Source organism: Palaemon carinicauda, chromosome 35 (assembly GCF_036898095.1).
Source record: "Palaemon carinicauda isolate YSFRI2023 chromosome 35, ASM3689809v2, whole genome shotgun sequence".
Lineage (NCBI taxonomy): Eukaryota > Metazoa > Arthropoda > Malacostraca > Decapoda > Palaemonidae > Palaemon > Palaemon carinicauda.
The window spans coordinates 72,169,462-72,187,564 of record NC_090759.1 but is presented as its reverse complement, the minus strand read 5'-3'; the positions used below and the strand labels follow the sequence as shown (position 1 = coordinate 72,187,564).

Below are 18,103 nucleotides of genomic sequence, written 5' to 3'. Positions count from 1 at the left end.
ACATGGGCAGGACATATAATGAGAATGACAGATACTAGATGGACATTAAGAATCACAGAATGAGTCCCTAGAGATTACAAAATAAGCAGGGAAAGAAAGAGAAGACGATAGATTGACAATCTGAGAAAATTTGCAGATACAGACTGACATGGAAGACTATAAACAGACACGAGGGAAAGAACATGTCTGAGGCCTTTGTTCTGTTCCCATTGATGAAAGAGTTATCTAATTGGAAGACAGCCTGTGAATAGTGGTTTTCACACGCCCCTGATGTATACATGACACTCACGAGGTGCTCGCGCGAGGGTAGTAACCTCTGCATTCCATGCTTTTATTTTTCTCTGATATATGTGGAAGATTTATATCAGAAAAGGTAGAAAGAAGGACTTTTCACCGGGCGTCACAGGTCTCTCCCCAGAAATAGATTTTTCCTTCGTAAAAACCCCTTAAATATTCCTAAGCTACTTGCTCTTAAATAAGAAGTTTGATTTAGTCTAAATTTTAAAAATTCCATTTTAGGAACTGCTTTTTAGTACAGTACTAATAATACTATCATGTAATAAAAATGAAAGAAAAGAAAATCCCTTTCTGGAAGTTTAAAATGCAAGATTTAAAAAAAAAAAAACATGAGTACCACACGTAAGTAGAGTAACTATGTTTCCTTAAATTAATAAAATTTGAAAGAATTAGGAAGAGCCTCTTACCTCATCATAGTCGCATATGATTTCATTTAGCAATCGCAGACACTCAAGACCCTGTTTGTTGACGTCAGTCTCATCGTAGAATTCTTTATAGTTTGGGATGGAAGCAAACATTACGCCTACACTGCTGTATCGCTCATGGTACAATTCTTGTTGCTGTAATGGCAAAGGATACATTTAACATCTTGATTTTGAAGACCTACTATGTTATTTATTATTGCATACTCTAGCACAGTGGTAGAGTATGCAATAAGCTACAGATGAGACTTAGAGTAATGACTACGAATGGAATTATTTAAAAGTAGAAAGACCTCATTCACTGTAAATTTTATGTTGCATAATAATTATGATTACTGCATACCTTTATGCAAATTACAATGTAGGTAAAGGAGTAAAAGTTTTTAAGACAATCAAACAAAAGCAAGTAAAAGTGTTTATGACAATCAATAAAAGACAGCAAGTAAAACAAGTTGACAAATATTGTATTTACTAAGAACCCAAAAACGCAGTACGGTACTATTCAAATTTGAATTTATTATGAATCATTATAGGCTTTTATCTTGTGCTACTTGGATACTTTTATTTTGAACAGGAAAGCCAACTTTAGAGTAGCTGGAACTTGCTAACTAAAACATAAATTTCTGTAATAATAGTGTTCTCATTTACAAGGTTCAGTATGAAAATATTAGGTAAATGTTTTGTGAAATTTAATACCACTACAATTACTGTATATTAGGTTGAATACAAAATAAAATTCAGGAACTTAAGACCCAACAAACCTGAGGAGGTTCATTTTCATTAGAACCTTCGAGGAATCTATGGGCAAGATAAGCAGGAAGGATATTCTCTAGAAGGAGCCTGTTGATACCCCTGGTAGTTTCCATTTCTTCCTGCTCAACAGAAACTTTGGAAGCCCATGTATAATGAGTCCTAGCTCTGGCTTCACTTTGTCCTCCCAGTACACCTAGTATGCCAACCAGAGCTAGCACCTGCACTGTAATGATTCCCCACCATGCAATGCCAGGCAACCTGAGGATCCGAAAAACCAACTGGAATTATTATAATACTTAGCATTTATTAAATTTGTAGTTGGTGTCAAAACATTAACCCTTTTACCCCCAAAGGACGTACTGGTACATTTCACAAAACTCATCCCTTTACCCCATGGACGTAACGGTACGTCCTTGCAAAAAACTGCTATTTACATTTTTATTTGCATATTTTTGATAATTTTTTGAGAAACTTCAGGCATTTTCCAAGAGAATGAGACCAACCTGACCTCTCTATGACAAAAATTAAGGCTGTTAGAGCAATTAAAAAAAAATATACTGCAAAATGTTCTTAAAAAAAAAATAACCCCTAGGGGTTAAGGGTTGGAAAGTTCCAAATAGTCTGGGAGTAAAAGGGTTAATCACTTTCAAATGGTCCTATAAATGTAAAATTCACTAATATCGTAATTACATTCAACAGTATACGAAATGCGATCTAGTCATGGTAAATCGATCAAACTTTATTCACCTTTCATAAATGGACATCAGCCACATAATGAGTATGTTGTCTTGGTAAAAGAAGAGTCCTTGTGCATGTGTAGCAGATATGGTCAGCATAACAATAAGTTTTGTACATGCTCCTACCCTTGGGAAAACCGCAATAACTCCGACAGAAACAAGGAAAATCCAGAACCATAGCTGAAACAATAAAGGCATATATCTGTTAGAAAGAGATTTGAGCATAAATTAGACTATACGAATATAAGATCCTTTATTCATGCAAAAAAACAAAATAGTCCTGATGTAAAAAATCTGGCAATCGATTTGCATTTTGGAGTGATAGAAAGTGGGAGGGCAGTATGGAAAAGTCCCTTATTAGTACACAGAGAACAAATCTATACTGCATTTATATGAACTTTGCTACTGTATGTCACAGACAAAGAGTCCGAGCATACTCTTGAAAAAGTTTGACTAAATATGATAGGATTCTTGGGGGGTAGTGGTGCATTATATGCATTTCTTTACAACATTCATTGGCCCCCTTATTATGAGGTTGTACTTTGGCACTGAATAGCCTGCAAGGCCATATCAGCTACCTGTCATGAAATGGGAAGATTGTATACCAAATAATGAAGTTGCAGAAAAAGTGTGGTTACAGAGAGTAGAAATAAAGACATTTCAATAAATGAGATAATTGCACAATGGGTGAGTAGAGAAATAAAAAAAAATCATATGTCGTAGACTTGGAATTACTGTAGTATGATTGAGACTAATAGAGAATTCTAAAATTGGTATATTGTAGTCCAATATAGTGCATGAAGAACTAGACCACATGAAAATTTACAGACATTGCACAAGACAGAAGAGTAGAATTTATTTCATGTTTCTTTATGAAATATGATATTTTAATTATAAAATAAATTTTTGAATATACTTACCCGGTGATTATATAGCTGCAACTCTGTTGCTCGACAGACAAAATCTACGGAAAAAACTCGCCAGCGATCGCTACACAGGTTGCGGGTGTGCCCAACAGCGCCATCTGTCGACCAGATACCCAGCTCTTATGTAAACAAAGACTCAATTTTCTCCTCGTCCCACTGCGTCTCTATTGGGGAGGAAGGGAGGGTCATTTAATTTATATATTCACCGGGTAAGTATATTCAAAAATTTATTTTATAATTAAAATATCATTTTTAAATATTTAACTTAGCCGGTGAATATATAGCTGATTCACACCCAGGATGGTGGGTAGAGACCAGTAATATATGTTTACATTTTATGAGCTAAGAGTTTTTTATTTCATTTTAGAAGTTATCAAAATAACAAAAACAAAATAAATAGGTACCTGGTAAGGAAGCCGACTTGAACAATTACTCTGCCTTTTAAGTACGTCTTCCTTACGGAGCCTCGCGATCCTCTTAGGATGCTGATCGACCCCTAGGAGCTGAAGTATCAAGGGTTGCAACCCATACAACAGGACCTCATCAAACCCCTAATCTAGGCGCTCTCAAGAAATGACTTTGACCACCCGCCAAATCAACCAGGATGCGAAAGGCTTCTTAGCCTTCCGGACAACCCATAAAAAAAAAAACAACATTTCAAGAGACAGATTAAAAGGATAAGGAATTAGGGAATTGTAGTGGTTGAGCCCTCACCCACTACTGCACTCGCTGCTACGAATGGTCCAAGTGTGTAGCAGTTCTCGTAAAGAGACTGGACATCTTTCAAGTAAAATGACGCGAACACTGACTTGCTTCTCCAATAGGTTGCGTCCATTATACTTTGCAGAGATATATTTTGCTTAAAGGCCACGGAAGTTGTTACAGCTCTAACTTCGTGCGTCTTCACCTTGAGCAAAGTTCGGTCTTCCTCACTCAGATGTGAATGAGCTTCTCGTATTAACAATCTGATAAAGTCTGACCAAGCATTCTTTGACATAGGCAAGGATGGTTTCTTAACTGAACACCATAAAGCTTCAGATTGGCCTCGTAAAGGTTTAGTACGCTTTAAATAGAACTTAAGAGCTCTAACAGGGCATAAGACTCTTTCTAGTTCATTGCCTACGATCTCCGATAAGCTGGGAATATCGAAAGATTTAGGCCAAGGCCGAGAAGGCAGCTCATTTTTGGCTAGAAAACCAAGTTGCAGCGAACAAGTGGCTTTTTCCGACGAAAATCCGATGTTCTTGCTGAAGGCATGAATCTCACTGACTCTTTTAGCCGAGGCTAAGCATACCAGGAAAAGAGTCTTAAGAGTGAGATCTTTCAGGGAGGCTGATTGTAACGGCTCCAACCTGTCTGACATGAAGAATCTTAGTACCAGGTCTAAATTCCATCCAGGGGTAGCCAAACGACGCTCCTTGGTGGTCTCAAAAGACTTAAGGAGGTCTTGCAGATCTTTATGTTTGGAAAGATCTAAGCCTCTATGCCGGAAGACCAATGCCAACATGCTTCTGTAGCCCTTGATAGTGGGAGCTGAAAGGGATCGTCCTTTTCTCAGGTATAAGAGAAAATCAGCTATTTGAGCTACAGAGGTACTGGTCGAGGATACAGAAACTGACTTGCACCAGTCTCGGAAGACTTCCCACTTCGATTGGTAGACTCTAATGGAAGACGCTCTCCTTGCTCTAGCAATCGCACTGGCTGCTTCCTTCGAAAAGCCTCTAGCTCTCGAGTCTTTCGATAGTCTGAAGGCAGTCAGACGAAGAGCGTGGAGGCTTTGGAGTACCTTCTTTACGTGTGGCTGACGTAGAAGGTCTACCCTTAGAGGAAGACTACTGGGAACGTCTACTAACCATCGAAGTATCTCGGTGAACCATTCTCTCGCGGGCCAGAGGGAAGCAACTAACGTCAACCTTGTCCCTTCGTGAGAGGCGAACTTCTGCAGTACCTTGTTGACAATCTTGAACGGTGGGAATGCGAAGAGATCCAGATGTGACCAATCTAGGAGGAAAGCATCTATATGTATTGCTGCTGGGTCCGGGACTGGAGAGCAATATATTGGGAGCCTCTTGGTCAGCGAGGTTGCAAAGAGATCTATGGATGGTTTACCCCAAGTGGCCCAAAGTCTCTTGCACACATCCTTGTGGAGGGTCCATTCGGTTGGAATTACTTGCCCTTTCCGACTGAGACAATCTGCTATGACGTTCAAGTCGCCTTGGATGAACCTCGTTACTAGGGAGATGTCTTGACCTTTTGACCAGATGAGCAGGTCCCTTGCGATCTCGTACAACGTCAGTGAGTGGGTACCTCCTTGTTTGGAGATGTACGCCAAGGCCGTGGTGTTGTCCGAGTTAACTTCCACCACTTTGCCTCGAAGGAGAGACTTGAAGCTTTTCAAGGCCAGATGTACTGCCAACAGCTCCTTGCAGTTGATATGCATGCTCCTCTGACTCGAGTTCCACAGTCCTGAGCATTCCCGACCGTCTAGTGTCGCGCCCCAGCCCACGTCCGATGCGTCCGAGAAGAGAACGTGGTTGGGAGTCTGAACAGCCAGGGGAAGACCCTCTCTTAGGTTGATATTGTCCTTCCACCAAGTCAGACAAGACTTTATCTTTTCGGAAACCGGGATCGAAACCGCTTCTAGCGTCTTGTCCTTTTCCAGTGAAAAGCTAGATGGTATTGAAGAGGACGGAGGTGTAGTCTTCCTAGTGACACAAATTGTTCCACGGATGACAGCGTCCCTACCAGACTCATCCACAGCCTGACTGAGCAGCGTTCCTTCTTCAGTATCTTCTGGATGGATAGCAGGGCTTGATCTATTCTGGGGGCTGATCGTCTTGTTGTTCAGCAACGTCCTCATCAGAGGGTTCCTCATCCGAAAACTGATGAGGAAACAGCAACGGAGTGGGCAACGTCTGGCTCGCTGAGTCCGGTCGCACTGGTGCATGCGTGACGGAGCCAGACGCAACATCATGGAACTGCTGCACAGTCTGTGAACTGTCAACAACCATGGGTGCGCGAGGAAGCACAGCGTCAACCCGAGACTGTCTAGACCGTCTGGGTTGTGCAGTCAACACCCTACCGGGTTGCTGAGGTTGACGCACTGCGTCACAACAAGTCACCTCTGCTGGTTGTTGAACGTCCTGAACGTCAACAACCACCTCCGAGCGTCGCTTAACGTCAACGTGCGGCTGGCAACCCACACTGGGTCGCATCGGTGGAGGAACCACCTCAACTGGCAGACGCGAGAAGGTTACCTCAGCGTCAACAGGGCGCACAACCGACCGGTTGGAAGGTTGTTGGCCAGAAGGTTCGGTAGCAACCTTCTCCGCATTAAAGTCCTCTATCAAGGACGCAAGCTTGGACTGCATGTCTTGCAGCAAAGCCCATTTAGGGTCTACGGGAGCAGGTGCGGCAACAGACGGGTTAGCGACTGAGGCGGTACCGCTTTCCATCCCTGAAAGCCTTGTTTATGCATGACATAATTGTACAGCAAAACTTCAAAGGCTCGAAAATAGCTGTGAAGTTGACCTGTAAAAAACTTGGAGCGTCTCCTGGCCAGGCGCCAGGGAGAGTCTACGAGATTTGAGAAGTCTATCTGGGCAGAGGCATGAACTCCCAAGCCGAGAACTTCTCTCGTGTCATATCAGACTCTCGCTCTATAAGCCAGTTTAAAAGAAGGGAAAGCAAAGGCTGTATCCCTCAAACTCCTCCTGGTGATAAACCAGTCGCCTAGCCAACGTAAAGCTCTCTAGGAGAGCGAGAGAGCACTAGCTTAAAAACAACGGCTTCGAAGTAGCTAGGCCTAGTGTAAGCTCTGACGTTTAGGCGAACGAGGAGCAGCAGTTACAAAAAGATCCGGACAAAGATCCTTAAAAAAAATCATCATGATTTAATTAAAGTCCATAGGGGGCTAAGCAGCTTTAGGCTCCTCTCCATCTGACAGAGTCCTCAAGGGAATATCAGTAGGAGGGGGAACAGCAACTTCCTCATCTACAGGAACCTTGTCCGATAAAAGCTGAGACTCAAGCAAGGGAGAGACCTACCGTGGTGGCAATGCTTTACAAGCAGAGTCCACACTCACTGGTGCATTAGTAGCGGACCAGAACGCAACGTCATGTAACTGCTTGACAGTCTGTGAACTGTCAACAACTGAACTGTCAACCACAACAGGTGCGTGAGGACGCACAGCGTCCACTCGAGACTGCTTTGACTGCCTAGACTGAGCAGTCAAAACAACTCTAGAATGCGGAGGTTGACGCACAGCGTCAAAACAAGTCAACTCCGATTGTTAGCGAACGTCTTGAACGTCAACAGGAGCATCAGCAAGTGGCCTAACGTCCAAATGCGGCTGAAAATCCACACGACCGCATCGTGTGGTTCTAAACAACCTGACTGGCGTGACTTAGCTACGCCAACGTCAACAGTAAGCACAAAGGAACGTTAGGTTGGCTGAAAGCCAGGATATCGATGAGATAAACGGCTAGACTCAACGGACTAATCGGCAGAATAGTCTTCCATAAGGGAGGCAAGCATATTCTGCATGTCTTGCCATACAACCCATTAAGGATCAACGGAAATGGTTGTGGTAAGAGACGAGGGTAACGTCTGTGACCGCAACACTTGCCAACAAAAAAGACTCTCGGAGTCTGTGTTACGCTTTTGTTAGGCGGCGAGCAGTTATCCGATGACTGCATAGGGTCAGAGCTGTCCTAATGGCTGTAACCAGGATGCTGGACCTGTCCTGAAAGGACTGACTTTCGCTTAAGGGCTTCGAAACCTTGTGACAGGTTTCTTATGCGAAAAGCCTTCGGATGACGAGGAGAAAAAACGTCTCTCTCGTCTTATGGTAGGGGAGATCTTGGTAAGATACACCCGATACCATAGAGGGAAACGTCTGTTCGTTGATCAAGGCCTCTCGAACTCATAAGTCGTTCGACATTACTTCTCCCCTGGGCTTGGGAGCATACAAGAGGTCCCGGACTAGGTGAACGACAGGCACGAACAGACGAACCCTCGGACGCAACACTGTAACACTTTGCGCATATCACTTTATCACTTCGATTTTCTGTTTTGCACTTATTTCACTGAAATCGAAACTTTTACTGATTTCTACCTGAAACACGCAATTCTACCCTTCATTAAAAGGTAGTAATTGTGAAATCAGTCGTATAATGCAAGCTCATTAATACCAGCAAAAAACAGAAAACATATTTTAAGATAAAAAATTCAGTGGCTGGGAAAGAGACTAAACACTAGTTCATATAAACTACGTTTTCAATCTCTCACCGCACATAGCCTGGGGACGAGAATAAAAAACTAAAAACGTTTTATCCTTCCTCCCCGTACGGAGACTAGGGACGAGAGTAACTCGAGAACAACGTTACCCGCTTGAACGGAACGTTTTCTCTCCTCTCTCTCCCTCCGTCTCTATCTCTCTCTCTCTTTCTCTCTTGATTTCGCACCTAAGAGAAGAGCCCAATTATATTTCGTCAAAAAAACATGTTATTTGACTAAAGGAAAAAACTGAAAGGTTTTTCAAATAAAAAGTTCCTTTAAAATAGAATTTAAAACATTTAAGCTAAGAAAGAATGAACAAAACGTCAGAATCGATTTACTCTTACTGCAAAGTGAAACCGTGATACACTCTCTCTCTATCGTAACGATAGAGCGCATGTTGAACGTCCTGAACGTCAACAACTGCGTAGCATAAATAAACTAAACGTTAGTTCATCTTTGAAAACAGTACGAAGACTATCAAAGAAATTCTTTCATAAAATATTACATTTAAAAAGTTTTAAATCCTTAGCTCTTTAAAAGCTATTTACGATATAAAGGGCTCAACGTTGATTAACTTCGGTTTCCAAGTTAGGACCGCCTACTCTCAGGAAAGGTCGCATATAAACAAAACATTAAACTTTATTTTTTTATATGTTTATAATAAATGGAAAGTTAATCGAAGAGGCCTAATAAAGGCGGAGAGATATAAAATATATAGAGGAAAATCTATAAATAATATATAACGTGATAAGATAATTACTAAAAGCCTAAACACACTTCCGTCTAAGGGAAGGGTCGGCCATTTAAAAGTGAAAGAAAGTCCATACTCTCTTTGTCACCATAATTAAATCTATCCAAAACGAGTTCAAGATTTAAGATGAAGATAAAACACCTGCATTGCGAAAGCTCAAAACCAGAATATAGTACTTCACCAATATGATGTGAAAAACTCCAGTTTAGCAACAGCGAGTAAAGTACGTCTTGTCGACACGTCGACAGAGAGAAAATTGAGTCTTTGTTTACATAAGAGCTGGGTATCTGGTCGACAGATGGCGCTGTTGGGCACACCTGCAACCTGTGTAGCGATCGCTGGCGAGTTTTTTCCGTAGATTTTGTCTGTCGAGCAACAGAGTTGCAGCTATATATTCACCGGCTAAGTTAAATATTTAAAAAGGGGTATTATAATGTAAAGACCAAAATGGTGATAGTGATGATAGTACTGTACAGTATATAGATTTTGTCTACTTTTTTATTACAGATTATCACAGAATAAATAGATTATATATCAATTACAGTAACCTGTAAAAGATATGCTGTGGCAAATGCTATTAGCAAAGTTGAACCCTTTTTCCATATAAAAAATGTACAAACAAAATAACTGTACATATTCTCAGGCACAAGAACTTTATCAGATACACTACAATCAAGGGAGCAAAATTAGCATCCCACTAGTAGAATGCTCCATGTTAATCTAATCACATGATTTCTGCAGGGTTGGAAAGTGAAATAATGTGGTCAAACAGATTCTGCCTTAGTCTATTGTTTGTTTATAAAGCCATCTGCCCCAACTTAAAATGTTTTGTTCACTAAATATCTTTGAAAAATTTAAGAAATATGTATTTGAGCTTCATGAGTTTTTTCTAACTTGTATATGCATGTCCCAGTTACCCCATTTCAAGAATTGCCATTCCTGCAGTTTGGTATATTAGGATATGCCTCACGGGTCTACTGTATTGCACTACAATCAAGGGAGCAAAATTAGCATCCCACTAGTAGAATGCTCCATGTTAATCTAATCGAGTGATTTTTGTAGTGTTGGAAAGTGAAATAATGTGGTCATACAGATTCTGCCTCAGTCTATTGTTTGTTTACAAAGCCATCTGCCCCAACTTAGAATGTTTTGTTCACTAAATATCTTTGAAAAATTAAAGAAATATGTATTTGAGCTTCATGAGTTTTTTCTAACTTGTATATGCATGTCCCAGTTACCCCATTTCAAGAATTGCCGTTCCTGCAGTTTGGTATATTAGCATGCCTCACGGGTCTACTGTGGTATGGTTGAGCCTGCCAGGGTGGATAAACTACCCCATCGCTAAGGCCAGTTCTGAGAGACCAGACCAAGACTGGACCCCTATAGGCCTTCTCCTTTATTTAAGATCGGCAAAGGCTAGGAGAAGGAAAACTCCAAAATCAAACCAAACAAGACCCCAACGGCGGAGCTTCCCAGCGCCGGCGGAAGAAGGCCATGCCTGTCGGGCAGGCAACAAGGCGGGCCTTGACATAACAAGAACCCGGCAGCCCGATGCAACCAACATCGGAGAAGCCGCCTGTCTCATATTTCTTGAGCCGCGGTGCAAACGGTGTGGGCCAAGTGTGTGTGCGTGGCCGTTGCAAAGCCATGACCACCTAAAACAATATACCCAGCTACTGGCATTCTGTCGTTTCCTCCACCCTTCTTCATCTCTATAGGAGGCTGATGGCTAACGACAGAACCCAATACTCGGACACGAGTGGGCGCCGACGACGGGTCTACTGTACTGGATAAATGTTCACCTATTACTGTACAGTCTGACATAAACCATGGGCCACTTACTTGTGTGTTCTCAATTTCTTGAATAATCTTATCAGTCTGCAATTTTGTAAGGTTTTCCAAAGGCAGCAACAATTCACTTTCGGAAATGGCAGTGGGATCGGTGGGCACTACCTGAAATAAAATAAAATGGAAGGTTCATTAAACTAAAAGGAAATTATAATCTTATCTCACTGTCAGAAATCCCTCACAGATGGTCTCCCGAATAACTGAGTAATTTGAGCACGTTAAAAGCAACTCAATTGAAAAATCTATCTAATTGTGGATACCTTTCTGAAGGTAGATATACTGTATACACCATCTGAACTAATGAATAAGAAAAAATGTATAATGGTATTTATAAAATAACCAAAGTTTCAGCATAATAGGATTTTGGACCTGATATTCTCTGTGATTAGAATCTTCATAACTACGGTACTATAATGACAAATTCGAAGATAATTTGTATTTTTCCTAACCATACAAACCTTAGCTATTTACAAAGGGTTACCTTTTAGCGTAGCTGAAATGGCGAGCCATTAGAATTTAACGAGGGTGTATTACCCCCGCGCTAGTTAGCGGGGGGGTAGGGGAGTGGTAGCTAGCTACCCCTCCTCCCCCTCACACACAGGAGAATACTCACTTTCACTTAGAGGTAGGACTTGTCTTGGGGGACAGGGCTGGCGGGCAAATATGTGTAAATAGCTAAGGTTTGTATGGTTAGGAAAAATACAAATTATCTTCGAATTTGTCATTTGTTCCGTAACCAAAATACAAACCACGCTATTTACAAAGGGTACTTACCCCTTAGGAAGGGTGGAAAGTCCCCAGCCATACTGGCTTTGGCTTTACCCGTGGACTCAGAATCCGAGTGAGTCGCACTCGAGAAAAGGAGTCCCTGCACCTCACAAGTTCCTTGCTCCGCAAGGAACCATGTGGCCTACGTAAGCTTGTGTGTGAAGGAAGAAGTGTGACCCGTCCTAGGCAGTTGACCTGGAGTTCCAGAAGGAACTCTGGGTTAGGACGTTCCCAATACCACCTCGTCAGGGTATGGGGGACGCGACAGTATTGACTCAATACTCGGAACACAAGGAAGCATGGTTTACCTGCAGAGGTTCGAGGTCAGCTATGCAGAGACCAGGATGCTGCTTCCCCGTAGAGGGGATGATGAAGAAAGAAGTAAGGGCCAGACATACTTCTTTCATTCGTGCAGACTAAAACCTGATAACAATGCCCTCAACCTTCTGCTACCTGTCCAAAAAGGAGCCTGAGGTTAGACCAGCTGTTGTGTAGCCACCACAGAGCGATAGAAAACGTATCGAGACTCCTGTGGGTCACGCCCTGTAGGAAGCGGGCTGCGAAGGTCATTAGACGCTTCCAGACTCCAGCTTGTAGCACCTGCGTCACAGAGTAGTATTACTCGAAGGCGAGGGACGTTGCGATGTATCCAACATTGTGCTGTAGGGCGACGTGACGGGGGAGGGTCTGGAGACAGGTCGAGATGAATGTCCTTGAGTCCGGGCTGAAGAGGTATACTGGTGACTCTCCCCCCATGTCCTCCTTGTGCTCCCAAATCGGCTACAACTGAGGACAAACTGCAGCTGTTCCCAGCGCTAACCTCTCGATTCCTTTACTGGCAAGAAAGAGAAGGTCTTGGGACATCAGATACAGAATGGAGACTCGAAATCTTGAATGAATCGGACCGAAGGGCCGGGACCCCCAGATTCTGAGTCTAGCCAACAACTCAGGAGCGAGCCTGAATGTTGCCTTCCCCTCTTCCTTAGAAAGGGGGAAGTCGTAAGAGACCAAGAAGATTGCTTACACACTGGCCGTGGCCAGAGTGAGCAGGAGACCCAAGGCGGAATACAATCCGAGGCCTGTCGTAAAGGGTCTTGAGAAGATCTCTTAAAGGACTAAAAGTCCGAGCCATGCTCCAAGTTGGAGGTCTTCCTCCGACTAGGGCAGGGACGATCGTAGCTTCGCATGAGCGAGGATAGGTCCAGCGGGCAGGAAAAAGTTATTCCTTTAAGCCTGAAGGTCAGGGAAAGGCTGAGCGACAGGCTTCATTGCCGAGAGCGGAAAGGAGTTTCCTCCCGCCCAAAGGCAATAAGACCCACGGCACCAACCACCTTAGACTCTTCACTTTGCCTGGGAGACCCCTGTGGATGACTATCGCAGATGACGCGACCTCCGTACCGCGACTGTAGCGGGTTGTCTCCTCTTGAGGAGGAAGCGTAGTGTCTCCAGGCATGAAGCCGAAGCGACGCCCCGGTTCGGGAGAGATGTCGCAGTGTGGATGCTTGAGTAGTTTGCGCCGTGGGAGAAGCTCTCCCGGGAGTTCCGTCAGGGGAAGCAGAGGGTCCAGAAACCGTTCTGCGCATAGTCCCAGTGGAGCTCTCCCATTGAAAGGTTGACAGACAACCTGGTCTTGTTGAGGCCCATTGTCCACAGACAAAAAGGAGGGAAGACGAAGGCGTCGAAGTTGTCCCACCATCACCGGAATGCATCTTGCCAGAGTCTCGGGGTCTGAGACTGGGGGAGAAAATAGCGGAAGCTTGAGGTTCCAAGGTGTCGCGATCAGGTCCCCCAGACCAGCACTTGCTGGTTACCCAAGGTCAAAGACCCCCAGGTACACTCTCTCTACGAGGCTCTGCTCGGATAGTCTGAGAGAACATTCCCCTGCCTGGAACGAGAGAGCCGATGGTGGTATTGAGAGAATCTCAATCATCCCGGTATCTCTACTGCAAGATGTGAAGGTGTGAAAATGCGTCCCCTGCTGATTAGAATACGCCAGAATCATGAAGTCGACGGGCACGGGGCGACTCGGCAGGAGCTGTAGGATCTGTAGAGGGGCCAGACTAAGGCCCCTAAGCCTGCCTGAATGATGGAGAGGTATCCTTCAGGTCTTGACCATAGGCCTGGACCGGAACATGCCCCCCCCCCCCCTTTCCTTTGACGAGTCCGAGAACCGCATCAAGAATGTGGGGAAGGGACGAGAATATCCACTACCATCAAGAGGCTCCATAGGTCAACACCCATTGCAGGTCTAATAGTTCCGCTGGTCCCATAGGGCCAGGGAGTCCGGTTAAACATTGCCTGAAGCCACCGGAACTTGGATCGCCCCACATGGAACTTATCCTGAGGCGACCGTTCGGACTATAGACGGGTCAATGAGGAAAGGAGAACTAGGAAATGTTCCAAGGTAGGGCTGAAAGCTCTGCTTGACTGAGGACAGGTACTGCGACTCTCCTCCGTCTTGCCACAGTCAACCGAAAGGAAGGCTCGGAGGATGTGGTAACAGAATCTGGTGTCCCCAGGTGGTCACCCATCCAAGTACCGACGTTGCATAACCTCGCTGGACGGACGAGAAGCGGGGTTTCCAACGTGGTAAGGCCCGTTCACTCAATATCATGGCCAGATACTCCAGATGTTGAGGCAGAGGAAGAGAAGGCTCCATGCAAAATACCATGAGCCCATACTCATGGTAAGCATCCGGAAGCTTGTCCCGGTGCTGAAGAAGGTCGAACCCGAGCCTACCGGAGTTGACCAGCCCTCCAAACAGCAGAGGAGGCGGAAGCCTGCACCTGAGCGGCCAAGAGGAAGGCAGGGAGAGTTCTCTGGGGAAACAAACCTGCTATGCCACGGCGGGATAGCCACACTGCATCATAAGCAGGAATACTTGCAGTCTAGGCTGAATTCGACGAGCACCCTGGAAGATGGATGGAATGGAAACTGAAAGTACCCGTCCTTCCGATCCAGGGTTTAAGGGGTCCTGTCGCCCCGTTACCAGTCTGATCGATTCTGCTGGTCTACGCTGGCCGAAGTTTGTTCGACAAACTTGATCAGGGCTGAGAGGTTGTCTACGGACATCCCCTCTCAGATCCTTCCTTACAAGAAAGGATCGACTGAGGGGGCCGGGGGTGAAGCCGTCGATGATCCTAAGGAAGACCTTCGCCTAAGGTATGGATCATTCTGCCCAACCGGGCAACTCTGCTGACACTATGGCATAGAGGTTCAGAGACACTGAATTCGCTGACAGAGACAGCAGGCGCGATATCCTTGGCTAATCACAGAGATTGTGCGGGAATGGGCATCGGGAAGCTGTCATTCGGATGAGTAACCTTAAGCATCCTTCCAGCGAAAAACCTGCAATCCTAGAGTTTGTGAACTCCTTTTAGGACTATGCCCCCCCGGGGGAGTCTCCTGTGCCATCTGTTCCTGACAGGAGGAAACTGCAATTGGACACCTTGTCCCAGTTGTCGTAGCCGATAACTTAGGCCGACGTGGTTGAAAGAAAAGGGCGCTGGAGCCCTGCAGAGTCTGGAAGAAGCGCCTTGGAGGAGTGAAACCGGAAGTCGATTTCCTCCGCACAGCAGCTGTCTAAGTTTCTGTCCTTGGGCACAAACAAACTCTTCTCAAGGATGGAAGGGTGTCTGAGGTCGTCGACCTCCACAGATGAGACACCCGAAGGAAGCCCTCAGTCAGCGCGTCCAGATGGTACAACATCGAGCTTGTCCGCAAGTTAGATACTTAACGACGAAAGGCCAAGGTGCCTGAGCTCGAGAGGAAGAAAGTACCCCTGATCTTCCTGTAGCTTCCTTGAACCAAACTTCGGGCCGTAACCGAGGAGGGAAAGAACCTGGTAAGCTCCCAGAGGAAGAGGTAAGCAGTCACCCCTTGTCCGATGGAGAAATCTCGAACGGAAAGCCCCCCCCCCCCCCCCCCCCCATCCGCAGTTGAGGGTCGCGCGATGGCGATCAGCATCTGCAGTTGAGGGTCGCGCGATGGCGATCAGCATCCGCAGTTGAGGGTCGCGCGATGGCGATCAGCATCCGCAGTTGAGGGTCGCGCGATGGCGATCAGCATGCGCAGGTGAGCTAGTAGCTGGCGAACCATGTTCCTTCAGAAGTGTTGGAGAACGTTGGCGTGCCGGCTGTAACACACGCGGGCGATCCGGAGATCGCCGAGAGACAGGTGATCGCTGGCGAGCTGATGATCGCTGGCGAGCTGATGATCGCTGGCGAGCTGATGATCGCTGGCGAGCTGATGATCGCTGACGAGCAGAAGGCTACGCGTGGAAGCCTGTGCATAGAAGAAGAGTCCTTGACCCCGACCTGAACCGAAGTTCTAGATCGTGAGGGCGAACGTGGGCGCACAGGGCGCGTAACAGGAACCAACAGGAACAGCAGGGATGATCATCTTGAAAGCGCTGACGAACAGGAGAGCGCTGATGAGCAGAAGAGCGCCTGTGTGTTAACACTTGAGCAGGAGCAGGAAAGAACACAGCAGAATGGGCGCGCAGGGAAACCCTGACACGCAAGGGAAGAACCCCCGTGGGGGCAACCCTTTGCCCGAAGGGATCGTTGTCCGCCGGGAGACTGATGTCCGTCGGAAGACCGCTGTCCGTCGGGAAGACCGTTGTCCGTCGGGAAGACCGTTGCCTGTCGGAAGACGAGATCAGACTGCTGTCCATCTGCACCAAGGCGGAAGATCGAGAAAAAGGAGTTGTAGGCTGCAAACGGAGATCCAAAAAGGCGCCTCAAGAACCCTTATAGGGAGATGAGAGGCCCTTACGATGAGGCAGACGGTGGGCCTACGGCGAGGGAGGCCAACAGCAACCGCAACAGAAGAAACCTCCGAAGAGGAGTCTCTATGAGTGTACTCTCTCGTGAACGAGAGAGAAACACTTCGTGGAAGAGACTGGTCAGCCAGTGACCTAAAAGGAGCAATCCTCCGAAGAGGAGCTCCTGCAGTTGCCCAGCCCCCTGAGCGAAACTGCAGGTGCGACCGCTCAGCACCAAGAGCATAGTCGCACGAAAAAAAGGCAAGAGAAGAACCCCCCAAAAGGGGAAAAAACTCAAGCCTGGACAGGAAAAAACTTCCCTCGGAAGGAAAGTTACCCGCCCAAGGAGGCAAGCCTCCTGAGAGTTCTAAAATGAACTGGAGAGCTGTCCGTCGACACGGGAGTACTTCCAGTAGAAGGAGACACGCCCCTGACGAAAAAACAAGGGGGGAGGCAGCAACAGCCGAATCCCCAGGACTCGACCAGACAGCTCACACCGTTGCCATATTACAGAAACGAACTAGATCGGTAACTGTAAAAAAAAAAATAAAACAAATAATATTAGTACACATTCATTCCCCCGGGAAGGCTCCGAAGAGGAATCCCGAGGGAAAGGAACAAGAATTACACAACAGGCACGTGCCCTCACAACCACTTACACTCACGGAAGGAGAGCTGTAACCAAAACAGAATTATAACAATTATAATAATGTAACTATGTAATAATGTACAGTAATTTAAAAAAGAATGAACACTAAAGAAAGAACGAAAACCCCGAAAGGAATCGTTCTACAAAAAACAACTACAATTAGATTCATAACTAATTGAGACAAACGTACGGCGTAGCAACCCCCCCAAGGAAAGGAAGCTACAAGGGCGTAGTAAAACGTAGTAAAAGGGTGAACGACCTCAAGAGAGAGAGAGAGAAAGACATAAGTCAAACTCGATCGCCACCCATAAAATTACGCCGTGGTGGCCTAACTGCCGAGGACTCCACGTAGATATCGCACACTACACACACAAATCTGAAAAGGAAACTTACTTATTTCTATACTCAAATATATATACAAACATGAAAACATGTTTACATATATATTGAGTAAATGAAAAGTAAGCGATTAAGTAAAGACAAAACAAACAATGGCTGCCAAGAGAGGACCAAGACAGAGACGTCTGTCACAGTCCGAGCCAAAAGTGAAAGTGAGTATTCAATTCACCTGTGTGTGAGGGGGAGGAGGGGTAGCTAGCTACCACTCCCCTACCCCCCCCCCCCCCCCCCGCTAACTAGCGCAGGGGTAATACACCCTTGTTAAATTCTAATGGCTCGCCATTTCAGCTACGCTAAAAGGTAACCCTTTGTAAATAGCGTGGTTTGTATTTCGGTTACGGAACAACTGTAGTTTAATAAGGTACAACTACCTTCCATTCGTATAACCTGAAAGAAAAACCTTTAATATTCATAGTATTACAAAAAAAAAAAAAAAAAAAAAAAAATATTATTGGTAATATCACTGTTCATATGTGATGGCAATCAAATATTATAATTTGGCTTCTCT

General features: G+C 45.3%; 1 protein-coding gene across 2 annotated transcripts in view; it reads right to left on the bottom strand.

Moving 5' to 3' along the window:
• LOC137627869 (adenylate cyclase type 2-like) overlaps window positions 1–18,103 on the bottom strand; it is a 139,099-nt gene that overhangs the window by 53,771 nt on the left and 67,225 nt on the right. For both annotated transcript variants that reach the window (XM_068359302.1, XM_068359303.1), the window contains 4 exons: window positions 11,009–11,119; window positions 2,220–2,389; window positions 1,481–1,730; window positions 705–857 (listed from right to left, as the gene is read on the bottom strand). In XM_068359302.1, the coding sequence (XP_068215403.1) occupies window positions 705–857; window positions 1,481–1,730; window positions 2,220–2,389; window positions 11,009–11,119 (684 nt within the window). The remainder of the gene's footprint in view (window positions 1–704; window positions 858–1,480; window positions 1,731–2,219; window positions 2,390–11,008; window positions 11,120–18,103) is intronic.